Genomic DNA, 19642 nt, shown 5'->3' on the forward strand with positions numbered 1-19642 from the left:
AGTATAGGGATCTGGGAAGGCAGTGAGACCCAAGTCCTGGGAGGAGGCCGTCGAGAAGGGCAGGTCTGGGTTCAGACCTGGCTCAGCCACTTACTAGGTGTGTGGCCTTGAGAAAAGCACTAACCATTCTGGGTCTTCTCTTCACGCCTCCGGTGAGTGCATCCAGGACTGTATAAGGTTGTTGGTGATGCTTACATGAGTCATGCACTTAACGCGGTACATGTTATGGTAGCAGAAGTAGAATGGTTAGATAAGGGGGCAGAGTCTGGGCTCTGGGCTGGCTGCCAGTGTTTGGTGTCCCCCACCTGGCCTGAAGGCAGTCACTGAACACCAGCCCTGGAGGAGGGATCTTGGGTGTGAGCTACTTTTACAGCTCATTTTTGGCGAGAAGGAAAAGACAGAAGATGCCATCAGTTTCTCCTTAGGTGCCTTCAGGCAAATCCTACTAGTACTTTTATTTTTGTGGGCAAGGGCTGGGCAGTTGAAGAGGGAATGGAAGCAGATGGCTCTGTTTCTCTCTGGTCCTTGGTGGCCTTCCACACCCACTGGCTTTTGTCTGTGTCTGGCCAGGGTTATTACTAGAAGCTGTGACCTTCTGTGCAGCTTAGTCTCAGTGAGTCCCCATTCAATCCCGCTCACTGGGCCTTTACGATAGAATACAGGGTCTCCTGCGGGCTCTCCTTGGAAGGGGTGCAGGGAGGGGCTGCTGGTGACGAGCTGGAGAGGGTGAGGGAGGCATAGAGGATGCCACCGTCATCCTGGGCTTCACCCTGGTGAGAAGGAAGAAGAAGGGCGTGAGTGGAAGGGGAGCTGTCCCCAACTTAGAGCAGTAACCCCGTAACTGAGTGCCCCACCAACACCACAGTTCCTCTATTCCATCTACCCCACCTTCTCCAAACTTCTTTTTAATTCCTTTAGGCTCTAGTCTGGGCTGCTTACCTTGGGGTCCAGCTTGGGCTCTGTTTTTTGTCCTAGAAAAATTCAAGGTGTGCTGGGGTCAGGTGGCATGTCAGCCAGGGCAGAGAGATGCACGGGGGGCCTTGGGGAGTGAGATCATCTGCTAGGTCAAGACCAGGGTCAGGCCAGAGGGATGGGTGGGACAGGGAAAGAGGAGAATGCTGAGGCAGGTGTGTGGGCAGGGGGTGTGTGAGGAAGGGCGAACCAAGGTGGAGAGAGGGGAGTGTCACAGTAAGAATTTACCTGTAATCCCGATGTTCTCATACTTCTCCTCAGTGTTTTGGACCGATTCCCTGTGTGCGAAGGAGAGGGCGGGAAGTGCATTAGAGGCTGGGCAGAAGTGGGTTCAAACCTCTGTGGGAGCTCTGCAACCCCCTGACACTCAGGTGAGCCAAGGGTTGAGGCTCTCAGGAGGCCTGGGAGAAGATTGAGAGGCAGTTTGCCGTGTAGCCAGTAGAGGTCCTGAGACTCCCTTGAAGATAGATCATCCCGGAGAAGCGGCTTTGTTGGAAGAGCCATCAGAAGGTGGTGATGGTCTTCTGGCCGGTGCCCAGGTGGGAAGGGAGAGAGGGGAGGGAAGGGGCTGAGAGAAAGAAAGAATAGAATAGGGAAGATGGGCTGGAGGAAAGGGGAGGATGAAGAAGAGAGCTCTGGAGGGAGGGAAAGAGGGAGAAGGCCTGGTGGTGGAGGAGAGAGAGGTGAGGCTAGAAGCTGAGGAGGGAAGTGGCTCTGAGAAAAGAGGTGCCCACTGGAAGGTGAGGAGGAGAGCTGCTGTCCCCATAAGGACCTTCCTGTTTCCCAAACAGGACAAGCACTCACCCGGCTACGGTTCTGGCTTTAGTCTGCAGACCTGTAGGGAAACAGCAGCATGTCAGGGTGCCATCCACAAAAGGCATCTCTCCTCCCTGCCTTCCTGCTCTGTGTGCTCTGAGACCACCCCTAGACAGGTCAGGGCAGCGGAACAGCTCTGTTGGACCCACCTGGGACTCTTGAGTGGCACCTGCTGGCACTCTGAGGCTGCCCAACCCTGTTCCGTGGTTGTCCTCAACACTAAATCAAGAGAATCGCTCTTGCCTGCTTGCGCTCTCTCTCTCTCTCTCTCTCTCTCTCTCTCTCAGCCTTTCCCTTTGCTTCCTTTCCCCTTCCTTGAATTCCTCACCCATCCCTCCACCTGCTCCTTCCACTGCTGAGCCCTGGCCCACCCACCTCCTCCTCCCCCTCCTTTGGCCCTTATCATAGACTCACAGCTCTCTCATGCCCTGATACACTGGCTTTCCATGTTTCTCTCCCCTCTCCTGAACCTCATGGCTGGAATCTGTGTCTGCACTGCAGCCAGTTTCTCTCCACCCTCTGCCACTGAAACCTCTGCTGTCCCCCTGCCACCATCTCCCCTCCTGTCCTTCTGAGTCTGTCTACAGCATTTCCCAAGGATCAGCCCCTGGTTCACAGACATCCCCTCCACCACCCAACACTATCCTGGGAGGTCCCATCATTGACAGGGACAGACCTCTGAACACAGGGGACTCCTATGTCCCCCCAACTCTAGTGACCTCCACTCCACTCAGCCATACCCTGGACTCCTTTTTATCCCTGGGATTGAGAACTCTGAAATATTAAATGCCAGCATCATTTTTATGCTACAACTTTCTTTCCTTCCAGCTCTCTTTTACCATCAGCCTGTTTTGACCCTCTGATAATCCACTTTCTTTTGGGCTGTCCAAACTCCCTGATGATCCTCTACTCTCTACTCCTGCCCTTTCACTAGCTCCTTGACTGCCTGTGTTCCCCTATCCTTATGCCACACTTAGGTGACACAGCTCTAATTCTGGATGTGGCTGATGGCAGAGAATGCTATTTGCTTACCTGATATCCATTCATTTCTTACTTTTTAAAAAAGATTTTATTTTTAAGTAATCTCTATACCCAACGTGGGGCTCAAACTCACAACCCCGAGATCAAGAGGCACATGCTCTAGTGACTGAGCCAACCAGGTGCCCCACCATTCATTTCTTCTTACTTAGTTACAGAACCTTGATTTTATTTGGGGTGGCAGTATGCTGCCCTACTGATAGATGTGGGACACAGGAGTACATCCTAGCCAGTAAGATTCAAAGGGAAGTTGGAGGTAAGATTTTCAGGAAGCCTCTTTAAAAGGAGGACAGACAGCTGTGGCATAGTCTTTTTTCCCTTCCTTCCTCCTGTTTCCTGTCTGGATTCAAAAATAATGGCTGGAGTCTGAGCAGCCATCTTGGATCATGAGGCAACCTTCAGGATAAAAGCCAGTGGCCAGGATAGTGAGCAGGAAAATAGAAGTCTGAGTGCCTAAGGACAATGGCCTCTGCTATCTGTTTCCTCATCCTTTTATATGAGGGAAAACAATAAACTCAGTCTTATTTAAGCCCTGTTACTTTTGGTCTCTGGTGCCAGCAGGTGAACGTAACTCCTAATGAACAAGTCCCAGAGGCTTCTAACCTGCATGAGGAAAAACATGCGGTGATGCTTTTACACAGTTTATGGCTTCTCATCTGAGTTGAATTCTTAAATACTGTCTTCCATTTCCTCAATGACTATGTCACATTTTTCTTCATCTCTAACCCGCATCCTGACTCTAGAGACAACCACTGTGATTTTTCCTCTGCAGAATTAAAAACAATTCCTATACCTTTGAGTTTATCAATGTTTTTATTCATGGCTTTTATGTTTATGTCATATATAGGGAGCTCATCAACACTCCATGGTTATAAAATAGTCTCACATGCTTTCTTCTGGTGCTAGGTTCTTCCCCCCACATTTAACTCTTTGATTGATCTCCATGGAATTTATTTTGGTGCAAATTATGAGATAATATTATTTTCTCAGATGGCTGCTCAATTGTTCCATCACCATGTATTGAATTACTCATCTTTCCCCATTGATTAGAAATGCCAGATTTTAACCTACTAAATTCCTGAATATATTTTGACCTGTTTTATCCTGCCTATATTCGGGCTTTTCTCTTTTAATACATTGGTTTATCTGTGTATGAATATGACAGCATCGAATCATTTTAGTTATTGCAGCTTAATAATTACAGGTGCTAGTGCTCACATAGTCCTTATTCTGTGCCAGAATCTGTTCTCAATGAATTACATTTAATTGTCATGACAACCCCCAGGGTGAGTACTATTATTATTCTCATTTTACCAATGAGTAAGTTGAGGCACAGAGTAATACAACCATTGCACTAGAGTTTCCCCAGCCAGGATTTGAGTGCAGGCAGTCTAGATTCTATGCTGCTCACCTCTGTGCTTTAATATCTGATAGGGCTAATCTCCTCTCACTGAAATCTTTCTCTAGAGGAATTTCAAATTAGTATTGGAGGGTGTTGGGGTGTAAATAATTAATGTCTCTAGCTCTGTCCTCTCTTTTAGCTATAAATGCATACATCCAAATTTCTGATGAACCTCTAGGCTCAGATGCCACACAGGTATGTCTAACATGTCCCAAGCTAAAGAATCATTATTCCCCACTCCCCACCCACCCTCCGCCCCCAAACATGGTCTTTGACCTCTTGTATTCTCTAATTTGCTTGGTGGTTTCATCCAAGTTCTTCCCACTCCCTTGCCCCTGCACCAGCCTGATCACCAAATCCTACTGATTTTCTCTCTTGAACTCTTCCAGAGTCTGGCTCTATCCCTCCACCTACACTGCTACTGCCTTAGATTGGCCTGGCCCACCGCTGGCGCCTCTACCCCATACTTATGTATCTGCATGAACTGTTTCATGTTGCCTCTGGGAGCAGAGGCTCTTGGGTGTGATTTACGAGGTTCTCTTCTCCCATCTCTAGCCTCCTCCACTGCATGGAGCTGCTTAGAGTTCTCTCACTGCTTTCCCGTACCTGCAGGGACAGTGACATCTTCACCACCCTCACCACTTGCCTGGCTAATTCTCTTATACTCTTTGAGACTTTCTGTAGTGTCACTTCCTATGGGAAGTTCTCCATGATTCCCCTCCTCTGTCCTAGACTACCACAGCTCTTTCCAAATGAGGCAGTCATTTCCTTTCCTCTCCCTCTGCCACTGAGTTCCTTGAAAGCAGGACCCACACTTTATTTACACTTGTATCTCCAATTATAAGCCAGACCCTGGAAGATAAGCCCTCAACCAATGCTTGCTGAGCTGAGCCAACTTCCTTTCCCTTCTGCTCTCTCCTTACTCTTCCAAGAGCTGACCCTCCCCTCCCCGTGAATCAAAAGATGAAGATTAGGGGTGCCTGGGTGGCTCAGTCCGTTGAGCGTCCGACTTCGGCTCAGGTCACGATCTTGCGGTCCATGGGTTCGAGCCCCGTGTCGGTCTCTGGGCTGATGGCTCAGAGCCTGGAGCCTGCTTCCGATTCTGTGTCTCCCTCTCTCTCTGCCCCTCCCCTGTTCATGCTCTGTCTCTCTCTCTCTCAAAAATAAATAAACGTTAAAAAAAAAATAAAAAAAAAAACAAAAGATGAAGATTGATGATAAATGATTAAGTCAAGAGACAAAAACTAGAAAATGATCAGATTTGTGGGGCAGGACTGGTCTGGAGCAATGGTTCTCAAACTGGATCACACATAGACACCACTTGTTGAGATCTTTAAAAATGCAGATTCCCAAGCCCAGACCTCAAGGCCAGCAGGGATCTGCATTTTTAAATGCAGGATGACCTGGGGTTCTGGGAAACATTCAGTTGGGAAACTTGGGGACAAGTTGGAGGCATAGTCCAGAACCACTTACCTTTGCTTCTCTTCCACCTGAGGAAGACAATCAGTCCCAAAACTGCTATTATGAGCACAACACCAGCCAGTGCCACACCGACTGCAGCTCCCACACTCAGGGGTGAAGATGCTGAGCTCCCATTGTCCTCTACGACATTGAGGTCAGCTGTGATGGTGGCTGCGGTGGTGGTGCCCTTGGTGGTCGCCTGGGCAGCTGAGAAGACACGAGAATTTAGCAGATTCTCCTCTGGAGGCTTGAGGTATTTGGATGAAACTGTTATATCTCATTCCCTAGTTTGGGGAATATTAAGGGTGGGGAGGAACTCCGAGAAGAAATTAAAAAAATGAATGGAATAGTCAATTCCTTAGAAAAAGTACCAAAACCAGAAAGAAGCCAGCCCTAAGAAAACTCAGAGGAAAAAATTAATGAAACCTATGTAGGAATAAATTTATTAGAAACAGGACAACAGAGAGAATAATAAGTGCAGGGAGTGGTTATTTAGGGGAAAAACAAACAACAAAAAACAAGAAAGAAATAAAACAGACAAGACTCTTGCAAACCTAACAAGAGTTTGTTGAAATCATTTGTGAGTGTATGCTCATTATAGGTTGATAAACTTAAAAAAACTCTGAATTGGATGATTTTCTGAAACAAACAAAAATTTCTGAAAATGGAGTTAAGAAGTAAGACACTTTCACTGATAGGTAAACAAAGAAGTGAGGACTCTTGGGGCACTGGCCTGGCTCAATCAGAAGAGCAGGTGACTCTTGGTCTCTAGGTCATGAATCTGAGCTCCACACTGGGGGTAAAGATTACTAAACAAAGTAAATAAACTTTAAAAAAAAAAAAAACAAAAGAAAATGAGAGCCTTATTAAAAACTACCTATCATAAAGATTCCAAGCTCAGGAGGCTTTATGGGTAAATTCTTTTTTTTTAAATTTTTTTTAATGTTTATTTTTGAGAGAGACAGACAGACAGACAGGACTGTGAGCAGGGGAAGGGCAGAGAGAGAGGGAGGCACAGAATCCGAAGCAGGCTCCAGGCTCCCAGCTGTCAGCACAGAGCCTGATGTGGGGCTTGAACTCTCGAACCGTGAGATCATGACCTGAGCTGAAGTCAGATGCTTAACCAACTGAGCCACCCAGCTGCCCCTATGGGTAAATTCTAGTGAAAATTTAAAGAACAAGTAATTCCCAGATGGATTCTAGAACACAGGGAAATATGGGAAAGAGGCAATTCTAATTCATTTCATAAAATGATAACATAACCCTGATGCTAATTTATCTATCTATCTATCTATCTATCTATCTATCTATATTTTTTAATGCAGGTTGAAACAACAAAAGGCTGGGTTTTTTACTGATCTGAGTGGAGGAAAATACCCAGTAATTGAGCAGTGGAAGGATAGGTAGGTACAACCTTTGGGAGTGCATTTGTAAAGTGTAACATACCCAGGTGTGCCCTTTGACCCAGTGCTTTCAATGCTAGAAATTTATCCTGTGGAAATGCTGGGCAAGTGTCCAAAGGCCTGTATTTAGGGGTGTTCCTTGCAGCTTTGTGATGCCCCAACAAGCTAAACATCTTTATTTATTTATTTTTTTACTTGTTTTATTTTTTATTTTTAAAAACTTACATCCAAATTAGTTAGCATATAGTGCAACAATGATTTCAGGAGTAGATTCCTTAGTGCGCCTTACCCATTTAGCCCATCCCCCCTCCCACAACCCCTCCGGTAACCCTCAGTTTGTTCTCCATATTTATGAGTCTCTTCTGTTTTGTCCCCCTCCCTGTTTTTATATTATTTTTATTTCCCTTCCCTTATGTTCATCTATGTTTTGTCTCTTAAAGTCCTCATATGAGTGAAGTCATATGATTTTTGTCTTTCTCTGACTAATTTCACTTAGCATAATACCCTCCAGTTCCATCCACGTAGTTGCAAATGGCAAGATTTCATTCTTTTTGATTGCTGAGTGATACTCCATTGTATATGACATTTTCTTTATCCATTCATCCATCGATGGACATTTGGGCTCTTTCCATACTTTGGCTATTGTTGATAGTGCTGCTATAAACATGGGGGTGCATGTGTCCCTTCGAAACAGCACACCTGTATCCAGTGGATAAATGCCTAGTAGTGCAATTGCTGGGTCCTAGGGTAGTTCTATTTTTAGTTTTTTGAGGAACCTCCATACTGTTTTCCAGAGTGGCTGCACCAGCTGGCATTCCTACTAAACATCTTTAAATAGGACACTGAGTAAGTAGATACATTGTGATACATTATGGCATGGAGACATTCTGTGGCCTTTGTGTGTGTGTGTGTGTGTGTGTGTGTGTGTGTGTTTGTTCATTTTTGGGTGAGAATGCAAGCAGGGAGTGCAGGGAGAAGGGGACAGAGTATCTGAAGCAGGCTCTGAGCTGATAGCAGCGACCCCAATGTGGGGCCTGAACCCAGGAATCAAACCATGAGATCATGACCTGAGCTGAAATCAAGAGCCAGACACTTAACTGACTGAGCCACTCTTGCACCTCCCTGCAGCCTTTAAAAAAAGAAAAAAAGCATAACTGTACATGTACTGAACTGGAAAGATAGTGGAATAAAAATAAGTTGTAGAGCAGAATAGTAATGTGGTTTGATTCTGTTTGTGTTATGTATCTATATCTGTATCTGTATCTGTGAGAGAGGACATTTCCGCAGAAAGAAGTAGTGGCTGGGGAGATAAAGTGCAGAGGGAGGAATAGACTTTTCATTCGACTCCCTTCTGTATTGTTTGAACATTTTAAAAAAGGCAGTATAAGTATTACCAGTACCTTTACTATTTTCAAAATTTAATGTTTATCAAAGTTATATAGGCACGTAAGTTAAAAAGTCCACACATTCCATAGTATATAAAGACAGCAGCCCCTGCATAAGCCTCTCACCCCCTTCCCACTCTACAGAGTCAACTGTTTTAGCACCTTTTAGTGCTAAAACCTTTTAGCTGTTTCTTTCGGCATTAACCTTGTATTTCTAAATCACAAGCATACACTGTTGTTGCTTGAATGGTTGGAAGTATTGTTGATTTACTTCCTACCATTGAAATCAAGGATTTAGAACTCTCACACCCCTGTTTTCTCCTTTTTACTGGACAGTCCAGCATTCGATGTCCTTTTCATGAGATGGGGTCTTCACTTGGCTTTTGGGACACCATTCTCTTGTGGCTCTTTTCCTGCCTCTCTAGCAGCTGCTTGTTGATTCCTCCTTTTCCCAACCTATAACAGTCCTAGGACCCCCTCTCTATCTACACACACTTCCCAGATAATTTATCCAGTCCCATGGCATCAACTATCAGCGACAAACTGATCCCACCCAAATTTACATATCCAGTCATCTCTTCCCTGGCTCTCTTGAATCCTGTATCTCACTACCTACTTATACCTCTGTTTATCTTGTAATGTCTCAAATTACAGAACTCTTGATTTCCTCCCAAACCTGTTCCTACCGCATGTCCCCCTCTCAGTAAATGGCAATGCCATCCTGTAAGAAGCTCAGGCCAAAAGCCTCAGAGTCACCCTTGCTTCTTCTCTCTTTCTTACCCCCCACATCCCATCATCTGCAAATCCTGTCTGCTCAGTCTTCAAAATATAACCAGCATCTCACCTGCCCTTGTTGTCACCCTATTTCAGGCACATCACCTCTCACTGGTGTCCCTGCTTGTGACCTCGCTCGTCTTTACAGTCTTATTCTCTATACAACATCTGGAGGGACACTTGTACAATGCACATCAGCACAGCAGGAAACCCTCACTAGACTCATTACACTGAGTAAAAGTTCTTTTCTTCGCTTTCAAAGCCACACTGGACTGGCCCCCCCACTGCCTGTTCTGATCTCACCTGCTGCCACCATCAGCCTCTTTATCTGATTCAGCCACACACTTGTCCCACCTCATGGCCTCTGCCCTTGCTGATCCCTCGTGACTGGAACATTCTTCTCCAGACCTCTCCCTGACTTCCTACAGATTTGTGCCTAGGCTGGATTTTTCTGCTGGCTTCTCTTATATCCACTCCCCAGCTCCTCTCCACTTGCTTTGTGCCTTTGGGGGCTGGTCTTGGTGGACACAATCCATGGGCTCTCTCACCAGCTGGTTCCTAGTCAGTAGCCAGTCAGAGTCACCATCCAGAGATGGAAGGAGAGAAGAGGGCAGATCATGGCATAGCCCTTGGTCCCCTGTCTGACAGGTCTTATATTAGGGTTTTCAGAGACACAGAACCAATGGAATATAGAAACAGATGTGGAGTTTTGAGGTATTGGTTCATGTGATTATGATAGTTGAGAAGCCAGAGTTTGCTATCTTTAAACAAAAGGCCCAGGAAAGCTAGTGATGTAGTTCTAGGCCCAGACCTGTGGGTCTGAGAACCAGGGGGACCAGTGAGATTCCAAAGTCCCAAGAACCAAGAGCTCCAAAGTCTGAGAGCAGGAGAAGTGGAGATCCCTGCCCATCCTCTACTTTTTTGTTCCTTTAGTTCTCTCAAGGGTTTGGATGATGCCCACCCACTGCTAGACTCTTCTGGAAATACCATTACAGACTATCCAGAAAGAATGTCTTATCAGATCTCTGAGCATCCTGTAAGCTCACTCAAAACTAACCATCCCAGATATGTTGACTCTATCTCCCCAGAGGCTACAGCTCATCTCTGGGTCCCCCTTCTTCCTACTCTGTTCCTCAGTCCTGGGGATGGTCTCAGGGGTCTCCCATCCCTGACTGGTTTCCCCATCCTGTGCCCTACTCTAAACTCTCCCCAGTCATCCTGTTTGAGTGGCTGCTTCCTGCCAGGACTCTGACTAATGTTCCCAGAGCCTTTGATGTTCCGTCTGAATAGAGTAGCACCCTTAGCAACCTTTATCCCTCAGATTCTGCTCCAGTTCCCTCCTTTTCTCTTTTCACCACCACTGTACGTGCAGAATTAATTTGTTGGCTTTCCCTTGAGTCTTCTTGCTCATCCACACTTATGTACAAATAGCATTGTTGTACACATGATTTGTTCTTTTTTTTTTTTTTTTGCTGCTGTTTCCCCAGTGTCCAGATTAGCACTCGACACATAGTAGGTATTCAGTCAATATTTGTTGAACGAATGCATGAGATAATTTTCTCTTAGAATTTCAAGCCATTCAACCATTGTTTTCCAGCTTCCTCTGTTACTATGGAGACCGCCAAAGCCATTGTGATTCTTGAATCTCCTGCAGCCTGTTTCTTTCCTCCTTGGAAATTTGTTGGATTTTCTTTCTTTTTATCCCTGATGTTTTGAAATTTCATGTTGTAGTGTCCTGAAGTAGGTCTTTTTATTTGTAACCATTTTTCTGGGCTTCTTTGTTCTGGAACATTTCTAGAGTTATCTAGGATATTTTCTTCCCATGGCCTTATCTCTTCTCTGTGTCTGGAACTCCTGTTATTCAGAGGCTGGAGCTCTTGGGCCAATCCTCAGTTTTTCTTATCTTACAGTTTCTGTATGACTTTACTATGGCAAATGGAAGAAATGACCACAAACTGGGTGACTTAAAACAATAAAAGTTTAGTTTCTCACAGTTCTGGAGGCCAGAGGTCAGTGAGCAAGGTGTCACGGGCCGCAAAACCTCAGGAGGCTCTGGGGGAGAGTCTGTTGCCTACTTCCTCCAGTTTCTCGAGGCTGCACCACTGAGTCTCTGCTCTGTAACCATATTGCCTTCTGTGATAGGTTCCCTCCACCTCCCTCTTAGAAGGAGGCTCCTGTTTGCATGTAGGGCCCATCCAGCTAATCCCAGGTTTCTTCACCTCAGAAGTCTTAGCTAAATCGTATCCCTTACCATGGAAGGTAATAATCATTAGTTTTGGGGACTGGGATATGAACACGTCTTTGTGGGGCCACTATCCAACCCACCAGTTCCCAAATCCATGACTCTTTGTCTACTGTCTGCGAGATTTCCGTCAAGTTTTTCTTGCAACTCTTTAACAGAGTTTTCTATATTTGCCGTTATATCTTAAATTCTCAAGAGCTCCTTGTTTGTTTGGAAAGCTCCCTCTGTTATACAGGCTTGCACTCTCTTAACTTTCTGAGGATGGTAGTTATCGGAGTTTCATTCTTCCTCCATTATTTTGATTTTTTCCAGGAACCCCCTCCCCCCTCTCCCCACTGCATTGGTTTTGCTGTGTATTTCATGGGGGAAGGATTCCTTAAGTGTTGAATGCAATCATATTTTAAAAAAAATCGTTTTTAACATTTATTCATTTTTGAGAGACAGAGAGCATGAGTGGGGGAGGGGCAGAGAGAGAGAGAGAGAGGGAGACACAGAATCTGAAGCAGGCTCCAGGCTCTGAGCTGTCAGCACAGAGCCTGACACAGGACTTGAACTCACGGACAGCAAGATTATGACCTGAACTGAAGTTGGACGCTTAACTGAATGAGCTACCCAGGCACCCCTGAATGTAATCATATTTTTAAATGGCGTCTCTAGCCTCAGGCATTCCAGGCACAGCAGAGGCAATTTGTCAATCATCAGGACTGGGGGATTCCATGCCAGGCCAAGACCCCATCTTGCTGCCTTGGTTGCCAGTGTGTTGCCACGCTTGGTTGCCACGCTGATTGGTAGCTGTGTATGTGGTCTGGGAGAAAGTGCTTGTTAGCTAGTGGGCTGTAGGATCTGTTAGGCTTTCTGAATCCTTTCTGAGCCCATCAGATAGATTTCCTAGAGAAAAATCTCCTGATTTCTTGCCATGGTAGGGTAGGGGATACCAGCTGGGCTATCCTGAGTCCTAGGAGGCATCTAAAGGGGTAAGGCATTTAGGATCTCATCAGTTCACCAAGTCTCCAGTTTTAAAGACTGAACCCTTGCCCCCAGGTATGCCTAGGGTACTGCCCCCAGAGTCCCTCTGCTCCATTCTTTCTAGAAAGCAAATCTCCAGTCTCTGCTGGGTGGGGAGGGGGTGTAGAAGTTTCCCTGCTTCTTTTTATTGTTTTAAAACTTTTTAAATGTTTATTTATTTTTGAGAGAGAGAGAGAGACAGAGTGTGAGTGGGGAGGTGCAGAGAGAGAGGGAGACACAGAATCTGAAGTAGGTTGCTGACAGTGCAGAGCATGACCTGGGGCTCGAACTCTCAAACTGCGAAATCATGACCTGAGCTGAAATCAACTGCTTAACCTACTGAGCCAACCAGCCGCCCCTCCCTGCTTCTTAAATACATTATCACCTAGTCCTCCACCTTTCCAACCCCCTTTTACTCCCACTGTCAGGGGTTCTGGGGTGGCTCTTCCTAAACCATTGAGGGGTTTTGCAGTGTAAGAATTGCCTTTCTTTTGACGCTCCCCACTGCCAGATTATGGCTTAGCTCCCCTGGTCTCCTAAGCAGATACATTAGTCTATGTCTTTCCAGCTTCCCAAATATTGTTTTTCACCACATAGCTCACATATTTTTTTGTCCCTGTGGATTTTTGTCTTAAAAAATTCTCTTTGGGGGGCACCTGGGTGGCTCAGTCGGTTAAGCATCCAACTCTTGATTTTGGTTGAGGTCATGATTTCATAGTTGGTGAGATTGAGCCCTGTGTTGGGCTCCATGCTATCAGCATGCTTGGGATTTTCTCTGTCCATTTCTGCCCCTCCCATGCTCTCTCTCTCAAAATAAATCAATGAACTTAAAAAAATTATCTCTGCTGTCATTTTAGTAGGGTTTGGTAGGGAGAGGATGTAAACATGCATATAACCCACCGTCTTGGCCAGAATTTGTGCAATATTTTATAGTGAAAATTTAAAAAGATGAATATTCAGAAATAATGTTGCATATTAATAATAAAAATAAAGGATTTAAAGGAAAGCAATATCTCTTGTGAGATGTTGACATGGTCTTTAGAAGAACACACCCAAGGTTATTGAGGGCTATAAAACAAGGAACCATTTCTGGGTGGAAGATTGTATATTGCACTGACTTCTGTTTTCATCAATTGCTTTCTAGATTTAATGCAATTCCAATGTAAGTGCTACCGATAGGTGTTTTCCTCAGAACCGGGCAAACTTATTCCAACATTTATGTGAAACAATAGGCCAAAACAATAATAAAGTTTTTGAGGAAGTAATGTGGTTCTGATGGAAATAGTCTTGTCAGCCACTGAAACATGACCAAGTTATAATCACTAAAACAGAGTGGTAGTGATACAAGAAAAGACAGAACAGTGAAATGGAGATGACAGACCAGAAAGGATGCTATTCTACAAAAAGCCCGGCCTAGGAATCAATGGAGAAGAGAAAAATTATCCCATAAATGGGGTTGGAACAATTGATTGGTTTCTTGGTATGAAGATCAGTTTAATTCTTCACCTCATACCATATATAAAAATAAATTCTCACTATATTAATGTGTTTTATTGTGAAGTCATATAAAAATCAGAATAAATTAGGGGCACCTGGGTGGCTCAGTTGGTTAAGCATCCTACTTTGGTTCAGGTCATGATCGCAAGGTTCCAGAGTTCAAGCCCAGCATCAGGCTGTGTGCTGACAGCACAGAGACTGGAGCCTGCTTTGGATTCTGTGCCTCCCTCTCTCTCTGCCCTTCCCTCCCTCTGTGTCTCTCTCTCTTAAAAATAAATAAACATTTAAAAAATTAAAAATAAATTAATAATTTAAAAAATCAGAAGAAATTAAAATCTTTTCAGCCCCTAGGGGATATAGGATTTTTTGGCTAAGAAATAAAAGAGAAAATTATAAAGGAGAATACAATGAGATTTGCCTACAAAAGGAAAACATCTGTATATAGAAAACATTGTTAAACTAGCCACAAACTTATCAGTTCTATTTGCTGCAAATATTCCTTTAGGGTGATGTCTTTGCATGGTGGCACCTCACTTGGATTAAAAAAATGTTTCTTTTTATTACTTTCCTGTATTTTTAAAAAATATGAGTATAGATATCCAATTAATTGTATTCATTGAAAATTAATTTACTGATGAAAAACTCATAGTAAATGTGACTGAACTGAGAAATGAGGAAAGTTGGAGGATCAGGGAAGGAGGACGAGGGGTCTGGGGAGAGCGAAAACCTCTCAAAAAAGGCCATTTAAGGGAATATGGAGGAGGTGCCAGAAATAGAAATCCAACGCTGTCTTGCTAAATTCAGGTTGTGAGCCACTTTCTATTTGCTCTGAAACCAGCACGGTGGCCAGATGGGACAGTGGTTTACCAAGGGTGGGGGCACGGAGAGTGTCCTTCCACCCAGGAGCAGTGATACGTTGTTAGAATTGTCAGTGCAAGTGATTATAAAGAGCAGACCTGGGATTTTTAGTTTTTAAGGAATTTTCTACAGATAATATTCTACAGACAGTGCATCCCCTAGTGCCTGCTCCTGGGAAGGGCTCCCTCCCCAACCGCTCTGGAGACCGACAAACCTAGGTTCAAGTTTCCAAGGCCTGCTGGGGAACATGGGAAGATCTGCTGCTGTAACACATCCCGTTCCTGGGTTAAAATAGGTGAAGACAACAATAGGATCAGGTCAGCTGTGAAGCTGAGCAGCTACTAGGTTAAGAGTGGAGGCTCGGGGGTGAAACAGGGTTCAAGTCCTGCCTGCGCCATGAGTGTGGCTCTGGGCAGGCGTTTAGGCTCTTTGAGCCTCAGTTTCCCTATCTGTAACAGGAAGATAAGAGCAGTGCCTACTGTTACTGTGGGGTCGCGGGGAAGGTTGTTAACCAGGGTGACGTACACCTAGTTGTTCAACCTGACACAGTGCATGGTAAGCGGCAGCCGCCATATTTCTGCTGTAGATGGCATGTCTCAAAGGCCAGGATGGAGGAGCAAGATCTGAGTGGACAGTGGGGATGGTGCAGGCAGAGGTGGGGACCAGGGGTGGGGGGAGGCAAGGAGGGTAAAGAGGATGGAGGCAGGGGAAGAGGGGGGTGGGAAAAGAGAGGAGGGAAGGGGCTGGGGCAGGGAGCATCGTGGGCCAGGTTCCGAGGAGCAGAGCAGGAGAAGGACACAGGGGGGACTGGGAAAAGAGGTAATGGGGCGTGGCCAGGGGACAGGGGTCTTGGGTCATGATTGGGTACCTGCTGTGTGTGCTGGGTTGAGCCCGCGACTGTGGGGAGACACAAGACTGGGGGCTGGCAGGGGCTACTCACAGGGACACAGGACAAAGGGAAGGCAGACCAAGCCCTGAAGAAGTCAAGTCCACCTGGACAGCGTGGGGTGAGGGGAGGGAGGCAAGACTGGAGGCCCAGCTTGAAGCAAGAAGGGAGGATTCCTGGGCAGCCTGGAAGGTGCTGAGGCTGGGGGAGCGGGGTGGGGACTGGCTCCGGAGGGGGCAGTGAGGGGGATGGGCAAGGAAGGCAGCCCAGGTTTGGGAAAATCCAAAAAAAAGAGTAAAGTTGGCAGAGGCCTGGGGAGGGGAGAGGGGTGGGGAGAGGAGTTTGAGAGAAGGGGTAAGCAGGAAGATTGGGGCCTGGGCCAGGCCTGGGGGATGAGGGCACCCTGCAGGGTGGGTGTGGTGGCTGCCAAGCAGCTGGACTCACCGTCGGTAATGGTGAGTTTGGTCCCTGGGATGGACTGCCACACCTGTTTGCCGTCTCTTAGCGTTTCCACTTGGACCCGGCAAAAGTACCTATTCTCATCTTCTTTCCGCAGGTTCCGTATACACAGGGTGCCGGAGTTCTGACCCTCTCTCAAGTCCAGGGAGATCCGGTTCTTGTAATCCTTATGGATAAAACGCTGGGTGCTGTTGTAGATGACCACTCCATGGAAGTCTCTCCGTCTGACGGCTATACTCAGTCTGGGATCCTTGGCTAACTCCCAGCAGTGGAAGTAGGAGAAAGAGATGCAGGTGGAACCACCCTCGGGGGCTGAGAGAGACGCTGGTTGGTTGATCCCAAAGTCAGTGTTTGGATTGCATTCTTTTGAGCTGCCTGGAGGAGAGAGAGGAGAGACTTTGAGCCACTGGGAGAGATGAGGACGATGACCCCAGACCTTCTGGCACCCTCACTCACAGAGCACACCAAGTGTGACAGATGGCAGGACTGGCCCTCTGGCCTGGGTGTCCCCCTTGCCGGGCTTGGGGTAGGGAGGACCTGGCACCATGGGACCAGCCCGCTGGAGCTGGGAGGCCTGGCCGGCTACCCCAGCAGACCCCTTCTCCAGCTGCCCAGCCACAGCCCTTCCTGGGGACTCCTGGCCCTCGGGGCAGAGCCAGGGTGTCCTGGACACTCACCAGCCTGCAGAGATGCCGGCAGCAGCAGCAGGGACAGCAGCAGGGACGGACCCATGGTCTCACTCTCCTCCCAGGAGAGGAGAAGCCAAGCAGCTCTGTCAAGGCCAGAGGGCAGGCCCTACAGAGGTGCCTCCTCGGGGAGTCCAGAGGAACGTGGAAAGCGTGGATCAGGTTCCTTCGGAAGAGCAAGGGAGGGTGAGCTTCCCCAAACTCGCGGGCCCCCGGAGTACCCAGCACTTCCTTTATCAATCTGGTTTCTTCTTTTTCTACATTGCAAAAGCGCCTCCCTTGTGGTCAGTGCACAGGAGCCGTGAGAAAGGCCCCCAACTTCTTTCTTCACATGGAGGGCCATAGTTCATGGCCTTTCTTCACATGGCCATGGTTCATGGTTCTTTCTTCACATGGTCACCCCACACCTTGGCCATCTGTGGCCTCGCCTCTTCCATCTCAGCTCCTGGCCACCTCTCCTCAGGAGTCAGTCTCTGTCTCTCCAGCTCTCCTTCTCACTGGCTCTCGGCATCTCCTGGCCTCTTTCTGTCATCCAGGTGAAGGGGCTGCAGCAGGACCAATTTGGCTCTTCCAGCCAGAGGACAAGCAGCCATGAGTCTCTGCCCAGCTAATGCCTCCCCAGAGGAAGGAGGAGGGACCCACTGGTGATCAGATGGCCTCGACCCCAGCACCGGGCACCAAGGACACCCAACTTGCACCTGGCTGCTCTCCCTCCCAGCAGGGGTTCCCTGCCCAGGACCCAGGCCTACCAGGCTCCTTCCCTCCCCTGGTCAGCTCCTTTTGTGCAGTCTCACACCATCCCTGGGGTTAAGAGGTGAGGGTGGGCCTTCTGGAGCCCATGCCTTGACCCACAGGAGGCAAGACTGGATCGGCAGGCCCCTCTGTCCTCCACTCCACAGATGAGGAGACCAAGAGCTCAGAGAAGCCCTGCCTCAGGTCATATAACCCTTGAGGCAGGTCCAGGACTCAAACTCCAGTGAGTCCACAGAGCCTTCTGCTCCTTCTGGATGCTCCCACCAAGTTGGCACCACACAACCTTGGGCCTCGGCTCCCTTCTGGGAGGTAAGCCCCAGGAGGCTGTATTTTTATAATGCTCCTTAGGTCATTCCCTCCACAGCTGTGAGAGCCCTGGCTAATTGGGAGCCTTCCTTGAGCAGGGGGGAAATAAGGCCCAGAACAGTAATGAGTCACCCTCCGGACGGTCCCTGGACTGTCTCCAATCGAGGGCACTGCCAGCCTGTGACTGCTGGTGGGTGGGGATGAGATACTGGGGCTGAGACCATTGGTGACTCTCTGTGCTGGTTTTAGGAGGCTCAGCTCCCTCCCTCCCCAGAATGAGGTTGGCATTGGCTTACTCAGTAGATGGTGGGGATTGGAGAACATGATTTCATCACAGGAAGTGGCCCCATCTTCTGGAGGCCGAAGCAAGAAGACCAGCTTCCTTTGTCAGTTGCTTCCTCAGTCCTAATTTTCCCCCACGCTTCTCCCAGGGCCTTCCAGGCAGCCCCTGCCCTGTCCCTGTGTCTGCATTTCTTGTACTTCCTCCTAGGCCCCAGGAGACAGGTTCTGCATTTTCATGGAATCCCCTTCTCTGAGCCAGGCCCTAAACATCCATTGCCTCATTTTCAGCCCTACAACATTGGGTGGTGGATTTGTTGTTTTTCTATTTTCGCCATAGGAAACTGAGGCACCATCAGGAAGCAGCCTTAATGTCATGGAGTCCACTGGGCTGTGAAAGACATTTGGGTGAATGGTGACAGCTGGAAAGGTGGACAGAAGAGAGGACAAGGGACCAGCTGCCTTTTTGGCAGTTCCTCTAGAGGGTGACCTGCCCTGTCTGAGGGGTAACACCTGAATTTTATCCCCACCTTACCTCCCTGGCTGTGGAACCTGGCTGGACAGTCTCTTCTTTGCCAGGTCACCCAAGGAGGGGGCTGGACCCCACTAGGGGGTGCCCCAGCCCCTTCTGTTGGGCAGCGTGGCATGATTACTCAACAGGCTCTGGGTCACTTTGGCAGAGTACCTGTCACCCGGGTGCCTCAGGCCCTGCCTCTCCCATATACGATCTCCCTAGATGCAAGCTGCACATTCCATGCCATGTTCAAGCCCCTGGCCCCAGTGGGATCCCTATGAGACTTAAAATTAGGAGGCATGATTTCTGCTCACAGATGGTGTGTGGTCTTTGTGTTTGTTCATCCTCCCTTGTCCTGGTAGCATGAGAGGGCCCTGTAATCCGCATTGAGCTGTGGCTCTACTCACAGAGGGGCTTCTGGAAGGAGGAGGGCCTGGTGTTTTGTGATTCCCTGATGGGCAGAGCCTAAATGCAGGTTTTTAGCCCAGGGGGTGGCTGTGGGGGAGGGGTCAGGAGTGGGGGAGGGGTCAGGGACAGAGTGAGGGCTAAGAGCTGTGGACCACAATTTGAGAATACGGCTTACATATTCCTCCAAGTTCTCCTAAGTTTCTGTTCTCCCTTCCTCATTGGCCACATCTGTCACTGTCCCAGTCCCTTCCCCTCCATGGCACCTCACCCTGCTCCTGCTTTTCCCCCAAGATCAGGAGTAAGGCAAAGATGTCTGCTCTCACTACCTCCATTCATTGTGGTGGAGGTTCTAGCTTACGCAACAAGGCAAGACAAAGAGGTAAAATTGTTCTGTGTTTTCTGAGAATCTGTATTTATGTATTTGACAGTCATTCATCACATGGCAATTGTTTTGTTTTTTGTTTTTTGTTTTTTTTTTTTAATTGCATTCTTGATGCT

The 19642-nt window shown here is 47.5% G+C and overlaps 1 protein-coding gene across 2 annotated transcripts; it reads right to left on the bottom strand.

Moving 5' to 3' along the window:
- Positions 1–85: 85 nt before the first annotated feature.
- LOC106987438 (paired immunoglobulin-like type 2 receptor alpha) lies at positions 86–17396 on the bottom strand. Of its 2 annotated transcripts, XM_027042117.2 has the most exons (7): positions 16876–17393; positions 16184–16573; positions 5702–5896; positions 1777–1807; positions 1201–1250; positions 940–971; positions 86–770 (listed from the first exon to the last, which is right to left on the bottom strand). In XM_027042117.2, the coding sequence occupies exons 1-7, from the start codon at positions 16928–16930 to the stop codon at positions 636–638; spliced, it is 888 nt and encodes a 295-aa protein (XP_026897918.1). In that variant the 5' UTR covers positions 16931–17393; the 3' UTR covers positions 86–635. The 2 variants fall into 2 exon arrangements, with proteins under 2 accessions (XP_026897918.1, XP_053069702.1); XM_053213727.1 differs by lacking the exon at positions 940–971 and having other exon boundaries at positions 696–770; positions 16876–17396.
- Between the last annotated feature and the right edge of the window lie 2246 nt (positions 17397–19642).

The sequence above is a fragment of the Acinonyx jubatus genome, chromosome E3 (assembly GCF_027475565.1).
Source record: "Acinonyx jubatus isolate Ajub_Pintada_27869175 chromosome E3, VMU_Ajub_asm_v1.0, whole genome shotgun sequence".
NCBI classification, from domain to species: Eukaryota; Metazoa; Chordata; class Mammalia; order Carnivora; family Felidae; genus Acinonyx; species Acinonyx jubatus.

Bases quoted from the DNA above. Each gene is read 5' to 3' on its own strand.
- LOC106987438 (XM_027042117.2), bottom strand. From the start codon at position 16,930: ATGGGTCCGTCCCTGCTGCTGTCCCTGCTGCTGCTGCCGGCATCTCTG. The intron at 16,574-16,875 runs GTGAGTGTCCAG...TCTCTCCTCCAG, and splicing joins GCCGGCATCTCTGCAGGCTG to GCAGCTCAAAAGAATGCAAT. The intron at 5,897-16,183 runs GTGAGTCCAGCT...GTGTCTTCTCAG, and splicing joins CAAACTCACCATTACCGACG to CTGCCCAGGCGACCACCAAG.